At 42.3% G+C, this 16908-nt stretch overlaps 2 protein-coding genes across 3 annotated transcripts; both read left to right on the top strand.

Moving 5' to 3' along the window:
• The first annotated feature begins 3198 nt into the window (after window positions 1-3198).
• LOC135406936 (molybdopterin synthase sulfur carrier subunit-like) lies at window positions 3199-6519 on the top strand. The gene is made up of 3 exons (XM_064641527.1): window positions 3199-3311; window positions 3641-3762; window positions 6382-6519. Exons 1-3 carry the CDS (start codon window positions 3300-3302, stop codon window positions 6506-6508), a joined length of 261 nt encoding a protein of 86 aa, XP_064497597.1. The 5' UTR covers window positions 3199-3299; the 3' UTR covers window positions 6509-6519.
• LOC135406935 (molybdopterin synthase catalytic subunit) lies at window positions 6425-11565 on the top strand. 2 transcript variants are annotated; one of them, XM_064641525.1, is made up of 5 exons: window positions 6425-6528; window positions 7632-7758; window positions 8679-8832; window positions 10176-10299; window positions 11457-11565. In XM_064641525.1, the coding sequence occupies exons 2-5, from the start codon at window positions 7638-7640 to the stop codon at window positions 11523-11525; spliced, it is 468 nt and encodes a 155-aa protein (XP_064497595.1). In that variant the 5' UTR covers window positions 6425-6528; window positions 7632-7637; the 3' UTR covers window positions 11526-11565. The 2 variants fall into 2 exon arrangements, with proteins under 2 accessions (XP_064497595.1, XP_064497596.1); XM_064641526.1 differs by lacking the exon at window positions 6425-6528 and having other exon boundaries at window positions 7613-7758.
• Window positions 11566-16908: the final 5343 nt, after the last annotated feature.

Here is a 16908-nt window from a genome sequence, read left to right as displayed (position 1 = left end):
TTTTCCTGAGTATTTCAGGAAGCTTGAAATTAAGAAATTGTCTCTGTTTTTTCTAAATCCAGCATTATGCACCAATATCTACATCTCATATGTATAACAAGATGCACTCAGGTTAGCATCAACATGACCTAAATTCTTTACATCAGCAAAACTGGAGTAAAAAACATTCTCTGAAGGTTTCTCAAGTATAAATCTGAACTTCAGAGCAGTAACTCATGATTTATACCAAACAGTCCTGAGAAAAGGTCTAAAATGAAAACAAAAGGAAACAGAAAATCTGCTAGAAATTAGACAATCACAATCTTGTGCAGTCCTGGAGAGACTTTTTCTTTCCTGTGGTGACATTAGGTAAATCATTGGTAAAAAGAATTAAAGATTAACAACATGTCTTCAGTTCATTCCTCTTTGGTTTTTCCAGTGCATCCAGCCATATTTTATACCAATTCTTGTAATAAGTTACTAGAAAAGTAGCTTAGGACTAGCAGACTACTGCACCCCCTTCAGTTTTGCTGACTTTGCTGTGGTTCTCTCCATTCAACATCAGAGGCAGAATCAGTGCCTTAGACTGTAAGCTTCGTGTCTGGGTATACTCCAACTACGCCTCAAAGTTCAAAATTTGCTGCTGGTAAGTAAGAAAGAAATTAATAGGAATAACAGCTCTTACCATTATCTAGTATTACTAGAACTGAACTTTTCTTAAGCAACTGCCAGTTTGGGTAGTGAAAGAGAACTCCACACATACAGTAAGATTTGCACTTTTTCAGTATTAAACATTATTCTAACAAAGAAAAGTTGGAAAGCGGAATAGGACACTGTTTTGGACAACTTCACCACAGCTTTTGAAATTAAAGACATCTGAAAGGAATACACTCTGAGAGGCTAATAAACATATTGGTGTGGAAGGATACATACACACCTTACAGCTACAGCAAAGGCCCCATTGTTTAGGACAAGATTTAATTCAAAATAATAGACTCAATAATAATAATAAAACTCATTCATGCAAATCAAGAAGTGTAGTTGTCCCACCTCTTGCTGAGCTGATGTTCCTGGAAGATAAGACCTCCAGAATAAAGAGGTATTTAGGGAAAACTTTGTTTTAGACATTTTTTATTACACCTCAGCTTAATTCCTGTTTTTGCTTAAGAACTTTTAAATACTTCTTCTCTGTTTTAAAACGTAGTTAATAGATTATAAGAGTCACAAACACTACTCTATTCCTGTGCTTTCTAGGTACAAATTCTGCCTTTAACTAAGTCATACAATGCAGGGCTGAAGTCTGATCTATCTTTTGAAAAATACTCAAGAATTGGCTTAGTTGAGACATTTGGTGGAGCTCAAAGAGAGAAAATTCAGAAATTAACTCTTCCCTCCTTATTCCATAATTGTCCTAACTCTAAACTCAACCCTAAATGTACAGATAAATACTTCAAAGCTCACTGTTTTCTGGGCTGACAGGCTAATTTTCTGCAGCTGAGCCCAGCATTCCTCCACTTCACTGTAAACACCTGTAGTACATCTCTTCCATGGGAAAAATGTGCCAGCCATTTGCTAGCTACTGGCTGGGTCATACATACCATGTCAAAGTGATCTATTTCATTTAAGATATATAGATCCAAAATTACACAGCCCAGAGAAAAAAGAAAGCAATTATTTTATTCACTTGACACATGCTGTCTTCAGGAAAGTTCAATTTGTAACAGTAGTTAATAATTCATAAAAGAATACAGTTTTAAAAAGTAACTTATTTGTTCAGCACAGCAGAAAATTAAGACACAATATATGAACTGGTACAATATACATGCTCCACAAAAACAACTGTATTTCTATCACACATTTTTTGGAAAACGTTATCGCTTTTACTTTCATTGCATTTGTACCTCAGAGGCAAAAATTATTACACAGAAAGATCTGTTTCCTTTCTCAGCCATCTTCTGTAGTTATTTGAGGGTGGGTTTTTTGGTGTTTTTTTACTGTGTTGCATCCAGCAAGGATGGATGGTCATGTCCAGAGAAGGACAATGAAGCTGGTGAACAGACAGGAGCACAAGTCATATGGGGAGTAGCTGAGGGAGCTAGGGGTATTTAGCCTGGAGAAAAGGAGGCTCAGGGGTGATCTACAACCACCTGAAAGGAGATTGTAGCCAGGTTGGGATTAGTCTGTTCTCCCAGCTAACAAGCGACAGGACAAGAGGAAATGGCCCCAAATTGTGCCAGGGGAGGTTTAGACATAAGGAAAAATTTCTTCACTAAAAGAGCAGTCAGGCATTGGAACAGTCTGCTCGGTGAAGTGGTAGAATCATCGTCCCTGCAAGGGTTCAGAAAACGTGTGAATGTGGCACCCAGGGATACGGACCAGTGATGAACACAGTGGTGATGAGTTAACTGTTGGACTCCATGTAATCTTAGAGGTCTTTTCAAACTTTAACTATTCCATGATTCCATGACCACCAGCCCAAGTAACAATTACCAACCACAAACCCTGTGTCACTGATAATGACTGCAGAATTCCCCCTGACTGGATGAGCTCCTCCATTATCGTTGTGAGGTTAGAGGTGTCACTAGACAAACACTAGAGAAACAACTCTGGCCACCTACGGGTGGACCAACTGCTGTGTGTGTCTCGGCAGCATGCCACTGTCCCTTCCTGGTGAGAGCCAACAGTCATCCAGCATCTGTCCTTCCACAGAATATTCGGAGATGAAAAGGACCCACAAGGATCCTTGAGTCCTACTCTTAATCCAATGGCCCCTACGGGGATCGAACCCGGGACCTTGGTGTTATCGGCACCACGCTGTCTCTGGAGGCAGAGGTGCAGTTGTGCCCCGGGACGCCCAGGGAATCGCCACGCTGGAATAGGCCCTAACCCTGAAATCCCGTGCCAGCACTATGACGGATCCACGGCTTTCACACGCGCTATACACCTGTCATGTGCGTTTAGTGGGTGTTTAACGCGTGCAAGGCCGTGGACGCGCAATATTTGCAATCAGATCGGAATCCCGATGCGCGCGGGAGGTCCGAGTCCATCCGAAAATCCGGCTCGTGAAGTGCTGTCCCCAAAACCGCAACCTGAATCTGGGGGCAAAGCCGCGACCTCTCACCAGCCCCCGTCTCCCATCTCCGCCAGCCTCCCGCGCAGGCCAGGATCCGACCACGAAGCCGGGCCGAGCGCAGCCGAGCCTCGCCGACAGGAGCTGGGCCTTGGCGCTCCCGGACAGGCCGCAGGGGGCGGGCCGGGCCCGGCGCAGGCGCCGCCGAAGGCTCGCGGCGGAGGGCAGCTGGGCCCGGGACGGCGGCTCCATGCGCTGCCAGGTAGGTGCGACCTGCTGGAGCCCCCGGCGAGCGGCGGCCTGGCCGGAGCCGGGAAGGGTGGCGGGGCTCCCGCGGCCCCTCGGCCCGGCGGGCAGCGGCGCCGGACGGGAGAGGCCTGGGCGGGGGAGCGGAGGGGGTCCGCGGGCACTCACCGCCCCCCAGCCTTCCCTTGCCCCTCGCCTGTCCCCGCTCTCCGGACGGCCGGGGCAGGAGGTCGGCACCGAGAAGAGCCTGGGAAAGCTTTTCCCGGCGCTCTGGTTCGGGTCGTGTGTTGGTGGTTTTTTTAGGGGGAGGCCCCGCGCTCTGAGCCCTGTCTGTTCCCCGAGCAGGTCTCGGTGCTGTATTTCGCCCGGAGCGCGGAGCTGGCGGGGCTGCGCAGCGAGACCCTCTCGGTGCCACGGCAGATCACCTCTCTGCAGCTCTGGGAGGAGATCGTCAAGGCCCACCCCAGGTACCCAGCAAGTTACCAATGAGGTGCACGAAACCCCTGGTTGGATATCTTTTCTTTTCCTTTTTTTTGGTAAATACAAATTCGGCGTTTAGAGTCTAGTTGGAATGTGTAGCAGTACTTCGACAGTACAAAACCAGCGATGTTACCTTCTTCTGGTAACCTGCACCAAGCTTTTCGTGTTTCGCACAGTCGGAAAGGCTGTAGCTTTATGTATATACAAGGAAAGCCCAGGTCCCAAAAGTAGATGTACCCAGAAGTTGAGCCTGGGTGGTACACGGGGCCCATTGTCCAGGAGAGCTGTGGTGCAGTAAGCTGAAAGCTGAACTATGTTATTAACCTGTGGAGAAGGTGAGATGTCTCAAGGAGGGATCAAGCACAGCCAGGACAATAAATAAGAAATAAATGGTAGTGTGCAGGTGTTTTCAATCACTTAGGTTGGACATTAGGAAGAAATTATTCACAAAAGAGGCGATTAGATATTGGAGTGGGCTGCCATCCCTGGATGTGTTTAAGGAAAGACTGGACATGGCACTCAGTGCCATGGTGTAATTGACATGGTGGTGTTAGGTCAAAAGTTGGACTTGATGATCTCAGAGGTCTTTTCCAACCTAACTGATTCTGTAATTATCTTTAACTGTACAGTTAGCCATTGGTCTGATCTTATGGCACACTCTGGAAGAAAGATCAGGAAGGGAACTGAAGCCTGCACAGGCTTCTATCCACTCAACCCTGCCTGACACAGGAAGTAGATTCAGCCACTTTCAACCTTCTCTGTTTTGGAAGATACTGCTGTTGGTTGCATTTCACAGGGAGTCTGGTCCTGAGAGAGCTCTGTGTTTGTGCTGTAAGAGCTTCTGCAGCACTGGTGCTCCTTAGGGGTGTCAGCAGAAAAGTTGCCTCATGTTAGGGCTGAGGAAAGGTGCTCAATTCTGACAAGAATGAGTCTGATAGACAAAGATGCAACACCATTTTGAAAGGGTAGAAGGGGGTAAAAAAAAAGTAAGGTTTAACAGGTTGAGGTCCTCAGGATTTAGTACTGAATGCACTGGAATTTCAATAACTCTGGAATTAGATGTCAAGGCACAACTCTTCTTTAGTCGATTACTCTCAAAGGCTATGAAAACAATGAACTATTTAGCAAAGGTTTTTGTTTCCAGGTGAGAAGCTCTAACAAAATGCTAGACCAGGGGCCTTTTCCTCACAGAGAACTGGGGTTAAATGTGTTTTGGGGGAGGAGACAGTGCAGGGCATGTGCTTATTTTACTTTGCAGCCTGTTCCTCTGTGTCAGAGGTATCAGCAGCACCGTTGGTTGGTGTTCCATAGTTTGTCAACTTTGTCCTTTTATGAGGGATGACTTGGGGCAGTACATCTTGGATTTGCAGTTACTTCACAGCGGCCTTCGTGAAAAACCCTTCTGTTCCTTGCTTTTATGGAAAAAATATAATTTTAGGGCATTGACCACAGACTTCTATTCACATTGCTGATGGATATTCAAACTGCAGCTGTAGCATACTTGACAGTGCTCGTCTGTTCCACCCATTTTCCCCAATGAATTTGCTTACCAGTGACACTAGTTGTGACACTAATTAGAACCCATCCTTCTAATGGGCACTTCAATTTCATGGGTATGCCAAGTTCTTCAGTGACTTTCATGCAGTCTCTTTCTTCAGTTTGCCCTCTGAGTCAGAGCTACTGTGTTTTGCTTAGTCTGTGCCTTGCCTACTTTGGTCTATCTGGCTGGTAGGAAATAAGATGATTTTTACTTGTACTCTTTTGGTGTGTCTACTTGTTTCTGTGCAGTACAGCTCTGCTGGCTGTGCCAGATTTTGTAGTCCAAATAATAACAGTTATCATACCTGCACCATATAACGTAAAATGCTGGCATTCTTTTTCCTGGTGTCTTACTGCCATTGCCCTCATGCTTGCTGTGTAATTGCACTTAGCCATGAAAGTGACTCCTTGTCTCATGATATCCAGAGCTGTGGACTTTCACAGCAACATCTCAAAGATGTGAAATCAAAAAATATTTAGAAGGTCTGCCAGAAGACACATCACATCTGCCTTCTTACTTCTGCAGCCACTCCTTACCAATAGCAGATTTCAGACCTGTAAGTGCAAAAGACCCAAAGCTTCATGAAGTCTGAGCACACACAACAAGAGCATCTCTTTGACCACTGCATCTTCATGAGATCTCATGAGCAGCACCCATAATGCTTCTTGGTGTGTAAGAATATTGCTCCAGTCCTTCGAGACTGTATCAGGGCAATATTTACTTCTAATCCCGAATTGTATGGTTGCTACCTCTTGAGTTACTTCTTTATTATAAGCTGCTGCAGTGGGTCTGATATACACTGGTTCATTCCAATACAGGCCTATGACAAATGGAATTCCTGACTTTTGAAAATTATACTGAGTTTGTTTCTCCTTAGCCACTACAAGAAAACCAAAGAGTAGGAGATGGGTGTTTGTTGTATTTTTGACAGTGTCTAGGAAGCAAAGTTGCATAAGTCTCAGTGGTTTTTACCTCAGTTGCCCTAGACTGTGCACCAGTTGGTTGTTTAATGAAATCCGTGGTTAAATGTAAACACTCTATTTGTTCTTCTGCCAATCCCCCTCAGGCTTGCTGTCATCCAGGATCAAGTGGTTTTTGCTGTTCGGCAGGAATACGTGCTTCTTGGAGATCAGCTCCTGGTCCTTCAGCCTGGAGACGAGGTTGCCATCATCCCACCGATTAGTGGAGGCTGAACCTGCCCAGATTCTGTTGGGTAGGTATCTTGCTTAGTTTCTCTGCTATAGAGCATAATCCTGTGCTAATATAATCTGAATTCTGTATGATGTTCAAACAATCCTTTTTTGTTTAGGTCCACAGATGTGATTGCTATTCTCTCCTTCCACCCCAGTACTGTTTTGAGAGAGCCTAATGTGTATTTCCATCTGGAGAGTACAGTTATGCTGACCAGAAACTACAAGCCAGTGCACCAGTAAATGATTAACACGTATTCAGTAAATGGAAGACAATTGCCAGAGAGGTCGGGCATTGTTTTGAATTTGAGTTTTAGGTCTTGTTACTCCTTCCTTGTTGTTTCTGGCTACCAGTAGATACTTTGCTTGCCTAAGTAAGATAATAATGAACAACCTTCTGCTGCTTTTTAACAGAAAAGATAATACAGCAAAATAACTGCTGCTTAAAAATTTTGTTTATTTTTTGCTGTTAAAGGAGCAGGTGTGCTTAGAATAGCTTAATTTCTTTGCCTGCTTTCAAGTGCCAGTCCTTGTGTTTACTGCAGCTTGTTCCATTGCTGCTTAAAATACTTCTCATTGTTCTCATTCTTAGGTGATCTGATGACTGGTTTCTACTCAGAAAAGTTAAAAGCGTCTCTGGTCTCTGTTGTGACTGAAACGGATGGATACTGTGAGGTCCTGAATGTCCTGGAGAGCATATTCAACTTAAGAATTAGAAATCTAATCTGTGTTTATCAGAAATCTCTGTTTTTAAACTGTTTGATTTCAGGATAAGAAAAGTAGGAGGGACTGCAATATCACTGAAGATTTACCAGCACTACACAGTGGTCCATGCTGGTTGATTGTATTATTAAACCATGGCCTCAGACTAATTATAGTTTTGTCCCATTGTACCAGACTTTCCTGTCAGAAAGGAATATGTATACATTAAAAACCAGGTCATTGCTCGATATTTGCAGTTAATATTCTCTCTGTGAGACTGATGAGAAGTGAATTTGATGTGTAGACTGGTCTCTCAGGGAAATAGATGATGCATGTTGTTTGCATAAATTAGATAAAAAGCAGTTGGCTGATGCTAGTATCTTCAGAAACAACAACAGAGTCTGTTTGGTTTCAACCTTTTTAGTGAGATATGGATGAAACTGAAGATGTGCCAAAAGATTTTATCAAGCTCAAGTCTGCAAAGCTCTCTGTAGATGAAGTGTCAGAGCTGGTCGTTTCACCATACTGTGGGGCAGTGTCTCTGTTCATTGGTAAGTTTAATATTTATGAGCTGGATATTTGGGTGTGTTAATGGTCTAATAAATGGAATGTAGATTGTCCACATCCCAGACTTGTGCTTCTCAAATAAATCAATTCCTGGTCTGAACCCAGGATGTTTAGAAAACATGTTCTGAATTATTAGAGCAAGACTATGGCAGCAGTTAAACAGTTGCACTGGGATTAAGTGGTGAGAAGCTTCCAGGGTGGTATAGCTATCCTAGGACTGAATGGAGCGACAGCTCTGGAGTATAGAACTGCTTGGGAGGTGTTTTCTCTATCCTCTTGGACACAGCTTGTTCAAGGTGGGAATAGAATATTGTGGCTATGCAAACACATGCCCACACCTGTATGTGAGGTCTCACAACTAAGGTCTTAGTTGAAAGTGAAGTACTGTTTTACCCATGAGCTGGTAAAGGTAAGGCTGATACTCTATCCTGTGCTTAATGTACATGGCACACATCTGAAACCCCTTTGTCCTTAAACTTTAGTGCTACTGGGCTTCTAAATACTGAGCATTTAAAAATTGCATGGGCAAATGCAATAATAATAGCACCTTAGCAATTACCACAGAAGATGTCCCAGCGTTGAGCATTATGGACTCTGGACTTGTATAATGTGTAAACTAAATTATTCCTTTTATAGTAAAGATTTATCTTGTTCAAATAATCTCTTTATGCAGCCATATTTAGGGGAGATTGTTTATATTTGCGCAGTGCTGACCTTGACCATAGCAAGAGATCCTGGGTTTTACTCAGTATTAATACAGTATATGTTTTTATGTAATATGTATATAGTATATATTATAAATATAGAGTATATATTTAGTAAGTGTGCAGAATTTATTTATTTATTTATTATTTATTTATTATTTAAGTACACTTTATTTGGTTGATAAATCATTTTTATTTAGGCACTACAAGAAATAATTTTGAAGGGAAAAAAGTGATTCACTTAGAATATGAAGCATATACTTCAATGGCAGAGACTGAAATAAAGAAAATCTGCAGAGATGTAAGACAGAAATGGCCTTCAGTCAAACATATTGCAGTGCACCACAGACTTGGGTATGTATGTCCAGACCACATCCTTCTGTAAGTGGAATATTAATCCTTGTCTGGTGCATGGACCTGCAGGAGTATTTAGAAACTGTAATGCAGTGTGTATTGGTAGTGTTTGCAGGAGTCCCCATTTAGCCTTGCAGGATCCTTGATGCTGGTTTGATGTTTTGAAAGGAGAGAAGGGATTGTAATTTCACTTTTGGGGAGAAGGGATTGTAATTTCACTCTGGAGAAGGGGAGGCTGTTGGTTTGTTTTGTCTTTATTTCTAAAAGATATGAAGTTTTCAGCACTTTCTTTTTATTCTCTCTTCTATGGAGATGCTGCAGAAGGTCCTTGTCAGATTTAAGTCAATTTATGCTATAAAAAAATCTGCAAGCTTGGGCTATGGGGAGTGAAGAGACACAGTAATTGCCAGACATGCTTGCAGGAGAACCTCCTGTTTTTGAGTCTTGGATAAGCATTTTCCCTTAGGTTCAAACATGGAATGCTAGTATCTGACATTCTCTTGAGCTTTCCCTATTTATCAGGTTTCTCACTGAAATTAGTAGGACTTGCAGAGTCCGAAGGAACATTGGAGGTGATTGCAAAGGGTAAGATAGTAGGTCTGAAGGGTAGTTTCCTTAGATTTCCTCTATAGCCAACGGAGAGAGTGGCTCTCTTGAGGGCAGCTCAAAGCATTTAAGCTGAGATTTCTTCTTGCGAACTATTTGCTGGAGGAGTCCTACGATAGAGGGAGAGCTGGGAAGCAGCTTTTGGGAATACTACTATTGTGAGGAGCAAAACAAAACCTTGTGCTTCTTCTGTTAAGTTCGGAAAATAACACATTGAATAGTAAACTTCAGAATTTAAAATCAGAGTTCACCAAAAATTAAGTTTCATTGCAAAATCTGCATAGTATGAGGCACTTAATTTCTTCTTTCACAAATTCTTGTGCAAATTGAGATGATTTTTTAGGTTTCCAGATAAGAACTAACTGTTCTAACTTGTTATTGTTTATTATTTAGCCAGCTTTCAGTGAGTTTCCTATGTATTGTTGCAAATTAACAATTTTCCCCTCTTAACTCCATAGGCTTAATTTAAAAAAAAGAAAGAATGGATGAAAAAAGCCTATGTCTGGTGGATTTATTTATTCTCAAGTGTGGAATTTTAACATCTGGTACTGATTTTGGTTGTGGTTTTCTTTCTTTTAAAAAGTGTATAATCTTTTGGACGTGGTTTGACACTTGCTCAGTATGAATGAGTCAGGAGAGCATGTGGCCAGAACACTGACGTGACATGGCCACAACTTTTGGGTGCTCTTGATGTTAAGTGTTAGCTAAAACTGCTGTTGTTCCTCTTCTGTCCCTAGTGTGGTTCCAATAACTGAAGCAAGTGTAATTATTGCAGTCTCCTCTCCACACAGAGCAGAATCCCTTGAAGCTGTAATGTACTGCATCAATACCCTAAAAGCATCCGTACCAATATGGAAAAAGGTATGTTTGGGGTCTTTCCAAGTTTGAGCCCCCCTCTCACAATTTGCTTTAGTGTGAGAGGGTTTTCAGACAAAACAAAAATTGAATTTAGACCTATCCTAGTCTTAGACATCTGGGCTATCTAAGAAATGCTCCAGGGGGCAGTTGCTCCTCATGGCTTGTCAGTGTCTGGCAGCAGTGAGGTTCCTCTAATGCAGCCAAGCCCATATATGGCAGGTAGAACATCTGAAAGGCTGTTCTGTACCTCTACCATCCAGCTCCTTTTCGTTTTGAAGCCAGCCTGGGGTCAAAGTGAAAGAGGCCCAAGTTCTCCTCTTTCGAGTTGCAAAACTCAGTTCCTCACAGGCTTGTGGAAGAACTTTGAATCAGCTTTGCAGTTCGCAAGTAAAAGGAGCATTTCTTGTTTCTGTCTTTTCCCCTCATCCCTGTGGCCTTGAGAAAGCACAAAGCATTAAGCAATAGCACACAGCGAAGGGATGAACAGAGATCCCAGAGTTGGTATGGGCACACGACACTGGAGAAATTAGCCCAGGTCCAGAAAGAGATTCATTGTGTAACCACAGTGTTGCATGCAAGTAATGAGCATTACCTCTGCCTTCTCTCCCAGGCAGAACTTGCCATGTGGTTAACAGTGATGTTCTCTTGAGTACTCTACTTTTCTGACACCTCTTTCAGGAGACAAGTAATCAGGGTGTAATCTCGGAGCCCTGATGAATTTTCTGTATAGGATTGGACTGCTGCTGGGTAGTCCAGTCTGTCCATCAGATCCAATACTACTGTATTTGGTGTATTGATGTAATATATTTTTTTTAATATTGACATTCTGTTACACATAAATACTCTTCTTAAAATGATGATACAGTAGGTACTACATGAGTGCTGTGTACTCTACAGCTTTTACATCATATCTTCTAGATTTCTTTGTTGAACTTCAGTATAGATGGGCCCTTTTAAATTTAATGAGTATCAGCCTGAGGTTCAGCTAAGTTAGTATATTCTAAGGGTTCTGCCCTCTTTTCTGCTTGCCAGCCAAGTACTGTGTAGTCCTGTTGTGATCAGTAAATAATAGTGGGGTGGCTGTTGAGTTATTTGGCCTGGCTTGTGGCTTTATGTAGCAGAGTCTCACAATATTGCCCATTCTTTGTTTATATTTGCAGGAGATTTATGAGGATGAATATTCTTGGAAAGAAAACAAGGAATGCTTTTGGGCAAATTCAGAAAAATAACTGTACTCTTTTAAGAATAAAGTGTTACTCTTCCAAATGAGCATATTTACCTTTGAATTGCTTTTACAGAAAATCTATGTGTTTCTAAACAGTTATAATAGATGTTTCAATCTGAATAATTTAATTTGGACTGAGTGATATGAATGAGTATTAATTAGGGTTTTAAAGCATTCTTGACTATCCTTTGAAAGCACCCTTTTGCGCATTCTAACATGGAGGCAGTTTTTAAAACAATCTTCCCTAAAATTCTTGGTAGCAAGGTATTTAGACTGCTCTGTGATATATAATGCTCTAATGTTTTGACGTTGGTTGTCTGTGTTCTCTGTCTGCATGGGACGTCACCGCAGGACAATTGCATTTTTTTTAATCTTAAAAAAGTCCAGACAGGTTTAATTTTATGACTGTAGAATCAGTTTGCAAGCTTTATGCTATTTTGATATTCTTGTAACATGAAAGCTACTTGAAGTAGATGAAATATTTTGGTCCAGACGAAGAAAATACAAACTATGCCCTAGAGTTATTAACTTTTTAGTAATGGTTATGTTCCAGTGGCTGTATCTCACAGAAACATTTTTACTGTGCAGCTGATACTACAAGTCTATTGCATTAAAAAAAATATGGACAGACTTTTATTCAAAGTTAGATCTAATACTCTACCAGCAACAAACTTGCATTAGCAATAGCATGCCAACCTGTAACTACTTAATGATGTCTAGACATAATTAATTTTGAAGGTGATTCTTGGCTCAATATGACCTGGCACCGTGCACTTGCAGCCTAGAAAGCCAACTGTCCTGGGCTGCATCCAAAGCAGGGTGGTCAGCAGGTCACAGGAGTTATTCTGCCCCTCTGCTCTGCTCTGATGAGATACCACATGGATTACTGCATCCATTTCTGGAATCTCCAACAAAAGAAGGATGTGGACCTGTTGGAACGCATCCAGAGGAGGGCCACTAAGTTGATCAGAGGATTGGAGCACCTCTCCTACAAAGACTGGCTGAGAACTGGAGTTGTTCAGTTTGGAGAAGGCTCCAGGGAGACTGTAATTACAGCACCTTCCAGTATCAAAAGGGGGCTTAAAAGAAGGTTGGAGTGGGACTTTTCACAAGGGCATGTAGTGATAGGACAAGGGGCCCTAAGCTGAAGTGAGGGTAATTTTAGATATAAGGAAGAAATTCTTTACTGTGAACCTGGTGAGGCAGAGAAGTTGTGGATGCCCCGTGGCTGGAAGCGTTCAGAGCCAGGGGCTCTGAATAACCTGGTCTAGTGGAAGATGTCTCTGCCCATGGCAGGAGGGTTGGAACTGGATGATCTGTAAGGTTCCCTTCCAACCCAAAGCATTCTATGACCATTATATCACAGACTACTGAAGCCTCAGCTCTATAATCCATTTCATTGTGTCTGCAGTAAAAATCTACAGCAGCTGCTAGTTGTACAAAGTAAAATGAGGAAAGCAGGTGATGATCTTTTTTTCCTTGGGGATTTCAATCAGTTTTAATACTTAGTTACTATATCTAAATTAAGTAAACCATAATAAAACATACAGCTTCAGGCAGAAATGTGGTTAAACTGCGCTTATTAACTTACTGATGCACTTTCCTCAGTGGAAGTGAGTCCATCCTCTGCCGGACAGCAACTTACATATACACACCCTACAAACCATGTGGGCCTGATAATCTAGGCAGAGCTAAGCAAGTTCGAGTTTTCCTTTGTTTTGGAGGTTGGAGAGAAGCCCTCTGCTGTTTGAATGTCGTTTTTACTGGCAATTGTACTGAATCTTGAGCACAGATCACTTCCTCTGTCAAATAATTCTTTTTCTCTTTAGAAGAGAAATATGTACATGACCTTTTCCATTTTTGGTGTTCATTTTTCCACGTTCATGTTTGCCATTACCATGCAACTAATTAGTGTATTAATTTCACAAAAATAAATGTTTAGCTTGTCTTTTAGTGGATGGTTTATGAATGAAGTGCTTGCATACTGGTGCTGTGCTCAGATAAAGAGAAATAGTTAAGTTCTACTTAGGACCCCACGATCAGGGGCAATTCTTGTGTTGCCCTAGTGCCTCTCTAGTGCTGCAGTGTCCTGGAAGATTTCTCCGGGGTGACCTTAAGTGCACCTTCCCCCATCAGCAATGCAGCTGTGAAGGAGGGTGCAGAAAAAAAGAGAGAATAATTGTGTACTTCCCCACAGTGACCAGGAACAATGAATGGAAGAGATGTTGTACTGAGTCACAGCTGAGTGTTACAATGTGTGTATGCTGCCTTGGTAAAAACAATGAAATGTCATTTTGTGTCCCTAGCTGTGCATGAGGCAAGTACTGCTTTGTTCTGGAACAATGATGTATCGATCTTGTGTAACTTTGGGTTCTTCAGCTGGCATCTCAAAGCGAAATGGAAATGCCTCTAGGAGGGATGTTGTGCATAATTAGAGGTAAAATGTATCTTGCTGAAATTTAAGTCCATACTCCAAACTCTGTGTTCTGTCTCCCTCTGTAGGGCTACCCTTTCTGCTAGGGCAGATCATTGTGTTCTAAGGTAGCTGCCTCAGGCTATATCTGGAGCGACCCAGAAGTGTTTCCAAATTTCCAGGCCAGGGGATGAATCCCAGCTGTGTCACAGTGTGTGTTAGGGAAAGATGTGGCTCTGCACATGTCCCAGTATCCATACATGCAGGACTACACTGCTGGGTGAAGGCTACTTTGTCTTCTGGGGAGGTCATTGAGTGGGATGATAGGCAGCTCCAGATAAATATACGAGGAAATATACAGCTTTCTGAAACGAGTCCAAGCGTTTCTCTGCCTCGTCTGTAGGGGAGGGTAATCCCACCCCTTTGTGGCTCTACCAGGTGTGTCACATTCGCGGCTCTGGTGCAGAGAGATGTTCCCAGGAGCAAATGCTGCAGACCAGTGGGTCATCATGTGATTCTTGTAGAAATCTGCCAGATGAGGGCTGTCTCTGGAAGGGAAGTGCATGTCTTCAGAGCATGAATTTCTCCTCAGAAGATGCCTTAGTCTTGGCTGGCAACATTTGAATATACTGATCCATCCCTTTGTGTCGCCGAACATCCATATACCAGCATCCCTTAATTTCAGGAGTTTCCTTTCCTGATTTTGATCATTCTGCTCTGTTCTCAGGAGAAGCTTGGCCTCATGCATAAGATGAAAACAGTAAGAGATGGATTGCCATGAAATAGCTGGGTGGGGGAAGGGGGCTGTGTTATAAGGCGCCTACCCAGGAGATGGCAGCCGAGAGATGGCTGAGTGGGTAGAGCGGGTCCTGCCCTGCACAGGTGCTGGCTGTGCTGGGAAGTAGAGGCCCTTGCTTTGGCTGTCATTCATGAAAGTGCCATTGTTGCACTCAGGAATGAAGCCTTTAGATTGTTCAACTTTAAACTAGATTTTTTTGTCCTTTCAGCTCACTTTTCCCACAGCTGTTAAAGTAATTTGTAGCTTCACAGACTAGCACATTCATTTGCTCCTTCAAAAACATTAAAAGGAAAGAACTGTTAAACCTAATTATTAACGAATTGTCTGTGAAAGCAGACAGTGCTGCCCTTTGCCCCCTAAAATGCTCTGAAAAACTCAGTCTTGAGCCCTTCCATTAAGTGTCCTGTGGAGGTGGTGGAAGAGTTCAGAATAGGCTGATGACTATAAATGACCAATGTCTTTGATTACCCTAGGCCTGTTTTCTGAAAAACAAACAAATCATAAAATTGATCTTATCAAGTGTTACAAAAATTAGTATCCTGATGTATCTTTACAGCAGTTCTCTTTTAGATGTTCCATTTCAACTATTTTAAGTGGCCAATACATTTTAAAAACTGCTAGCATACCAAAGCCTGTGATCACATACAAATAATTCACCGTAAATGAGAACAGAAAGGTGACTTAAAAGATAGGACCCAAGTTTTCTGAGGCAATGAAAATGTACACTTAATTACCTTTAAAGGCAATTAAACGTTGAGGCAGTTAGCTATATATTTCAAGATGTGTTTTCATACCTTCATTTTCTTTAGTCTGTAACTTGCAAGCTTTTGTTGTAACCCAGTTTTGGATGTAAAGTGTAAAATACCCTGTGCTTTATCCCCAGTCAGCAACCCAACCCCACCCAGCCACTTGCTCACTCTGCTCCTCATGGGATGGGGTAGAGAACAGAAAGAGTAAAAGAGAAATCTTGTGGGTTGAGATAAAGACAGTTTAATAGGGAAAGTAAAAACCACTCATGCAAGTAAAGCAAAACAAGGAATTGATTCACCACTTCCCATCGGCAGGCAAGTTCAGCCATCCCCATGAAAGCAGAGCTCTATCATGTGTAACCCATGCTTGGGAAGACAAATGCCATCATTCTGAATACTTCCCCCCCCTCCTTCTCCTTCCCCCAGCTTTATATGCTGAGCATGACACCATATGGAATGGGATGGGATATCCCTGTGTCCCCTCTCAACTTCTTGTGCAGCCCCAGCCTTCTGTGGGTGGGATGAGCAGCAGAATAGGCCTTGGCCCTGTGTCAGCACTGCTCAGTGATAGCTAAAACATCTCTGTGTTATCAGTACTGTTTCCAGCACAAATGCAAAACACAGCCTCATACCAGCTACTGCCAAGAAAACTAACTCTACCTCAGTCAAAACCAGCACATACATAAGCCAGTATTTAAGGAATCTGGCTTTTAATTCTGAAAAACACTGAAACTTGGTGAAGTACAGAGTTTTGTGCCTTGAGATCAGGTTTGTCTGGTATTGTATTATGGAAGTGTTAAAGTTGGTAGCCTACCTGAATGTCTATGTACTGTTGTTAAAAGTATGGAGGAGTTGAAAGTGGAAATAAAAAGCTCTGTGAAAGAGGGTAGTTTTCAGGTGGTACTTACTGACAGTACTGTCTTCTTTCTATTAATAGCCAAGTTCTCTTCCTTTGCCACATTGTGTCTGCTGAAATGTTGAATTCAGCTCTTCCAATGTATGGTGGGGAGTGGCCAGAGCCAGGCATGACATGCTACTGCTGACCAGTTCTGTAAATAGCAAAAAGTGCAAAGCCTACCAGTATGTGATACAATTTTAGATGCCAGTGATGATAACCCCATGTTTATAGGAAGGCCTGTCTGTGGTAATGTTTTAACACCATCTATTCAACTAGAGCTTTTCAAATATTTTACACTAATTTGAGCTGACTTACACTACAATATAGTTTACTGACAGTGTTATACTCCTGACTATGATCTACAAGACTTCAAGTGCAGCTTCTCTGTATACCTAGCAGAGTCATCCCCTTTAGGATTCTCACTGTGTGCTACTGGAACAAAGACACACTCCGCTCCATTTTATGCAGTGCTTTTTTGAGTAGCATTGCTTGGCTTTAGGGTGCTATTTAAAAATAAATGAGTCTGTG

Source organism: Pseudopipra pipra, chromosome Z (genome assembly GCF_036250125.1).
Source record: "Pseudopipra pipra isolate bDixPip1 chromosome Z, bDixPip1.hap1, whole genome shotgun sequence".
In the NCBI taxonomy this organism is placed as follows: Eukaryota; Metazoa; Chordata; class Aves; order Passeriformes; family Pipridae; genus Pseudopipra; species Pseudopipra pipra.
The sequence above is the reverse complement of the archived record's forward strand: the minus strand, read 5'-3'. Positions and strand labels throughout refer to the sequence as shown.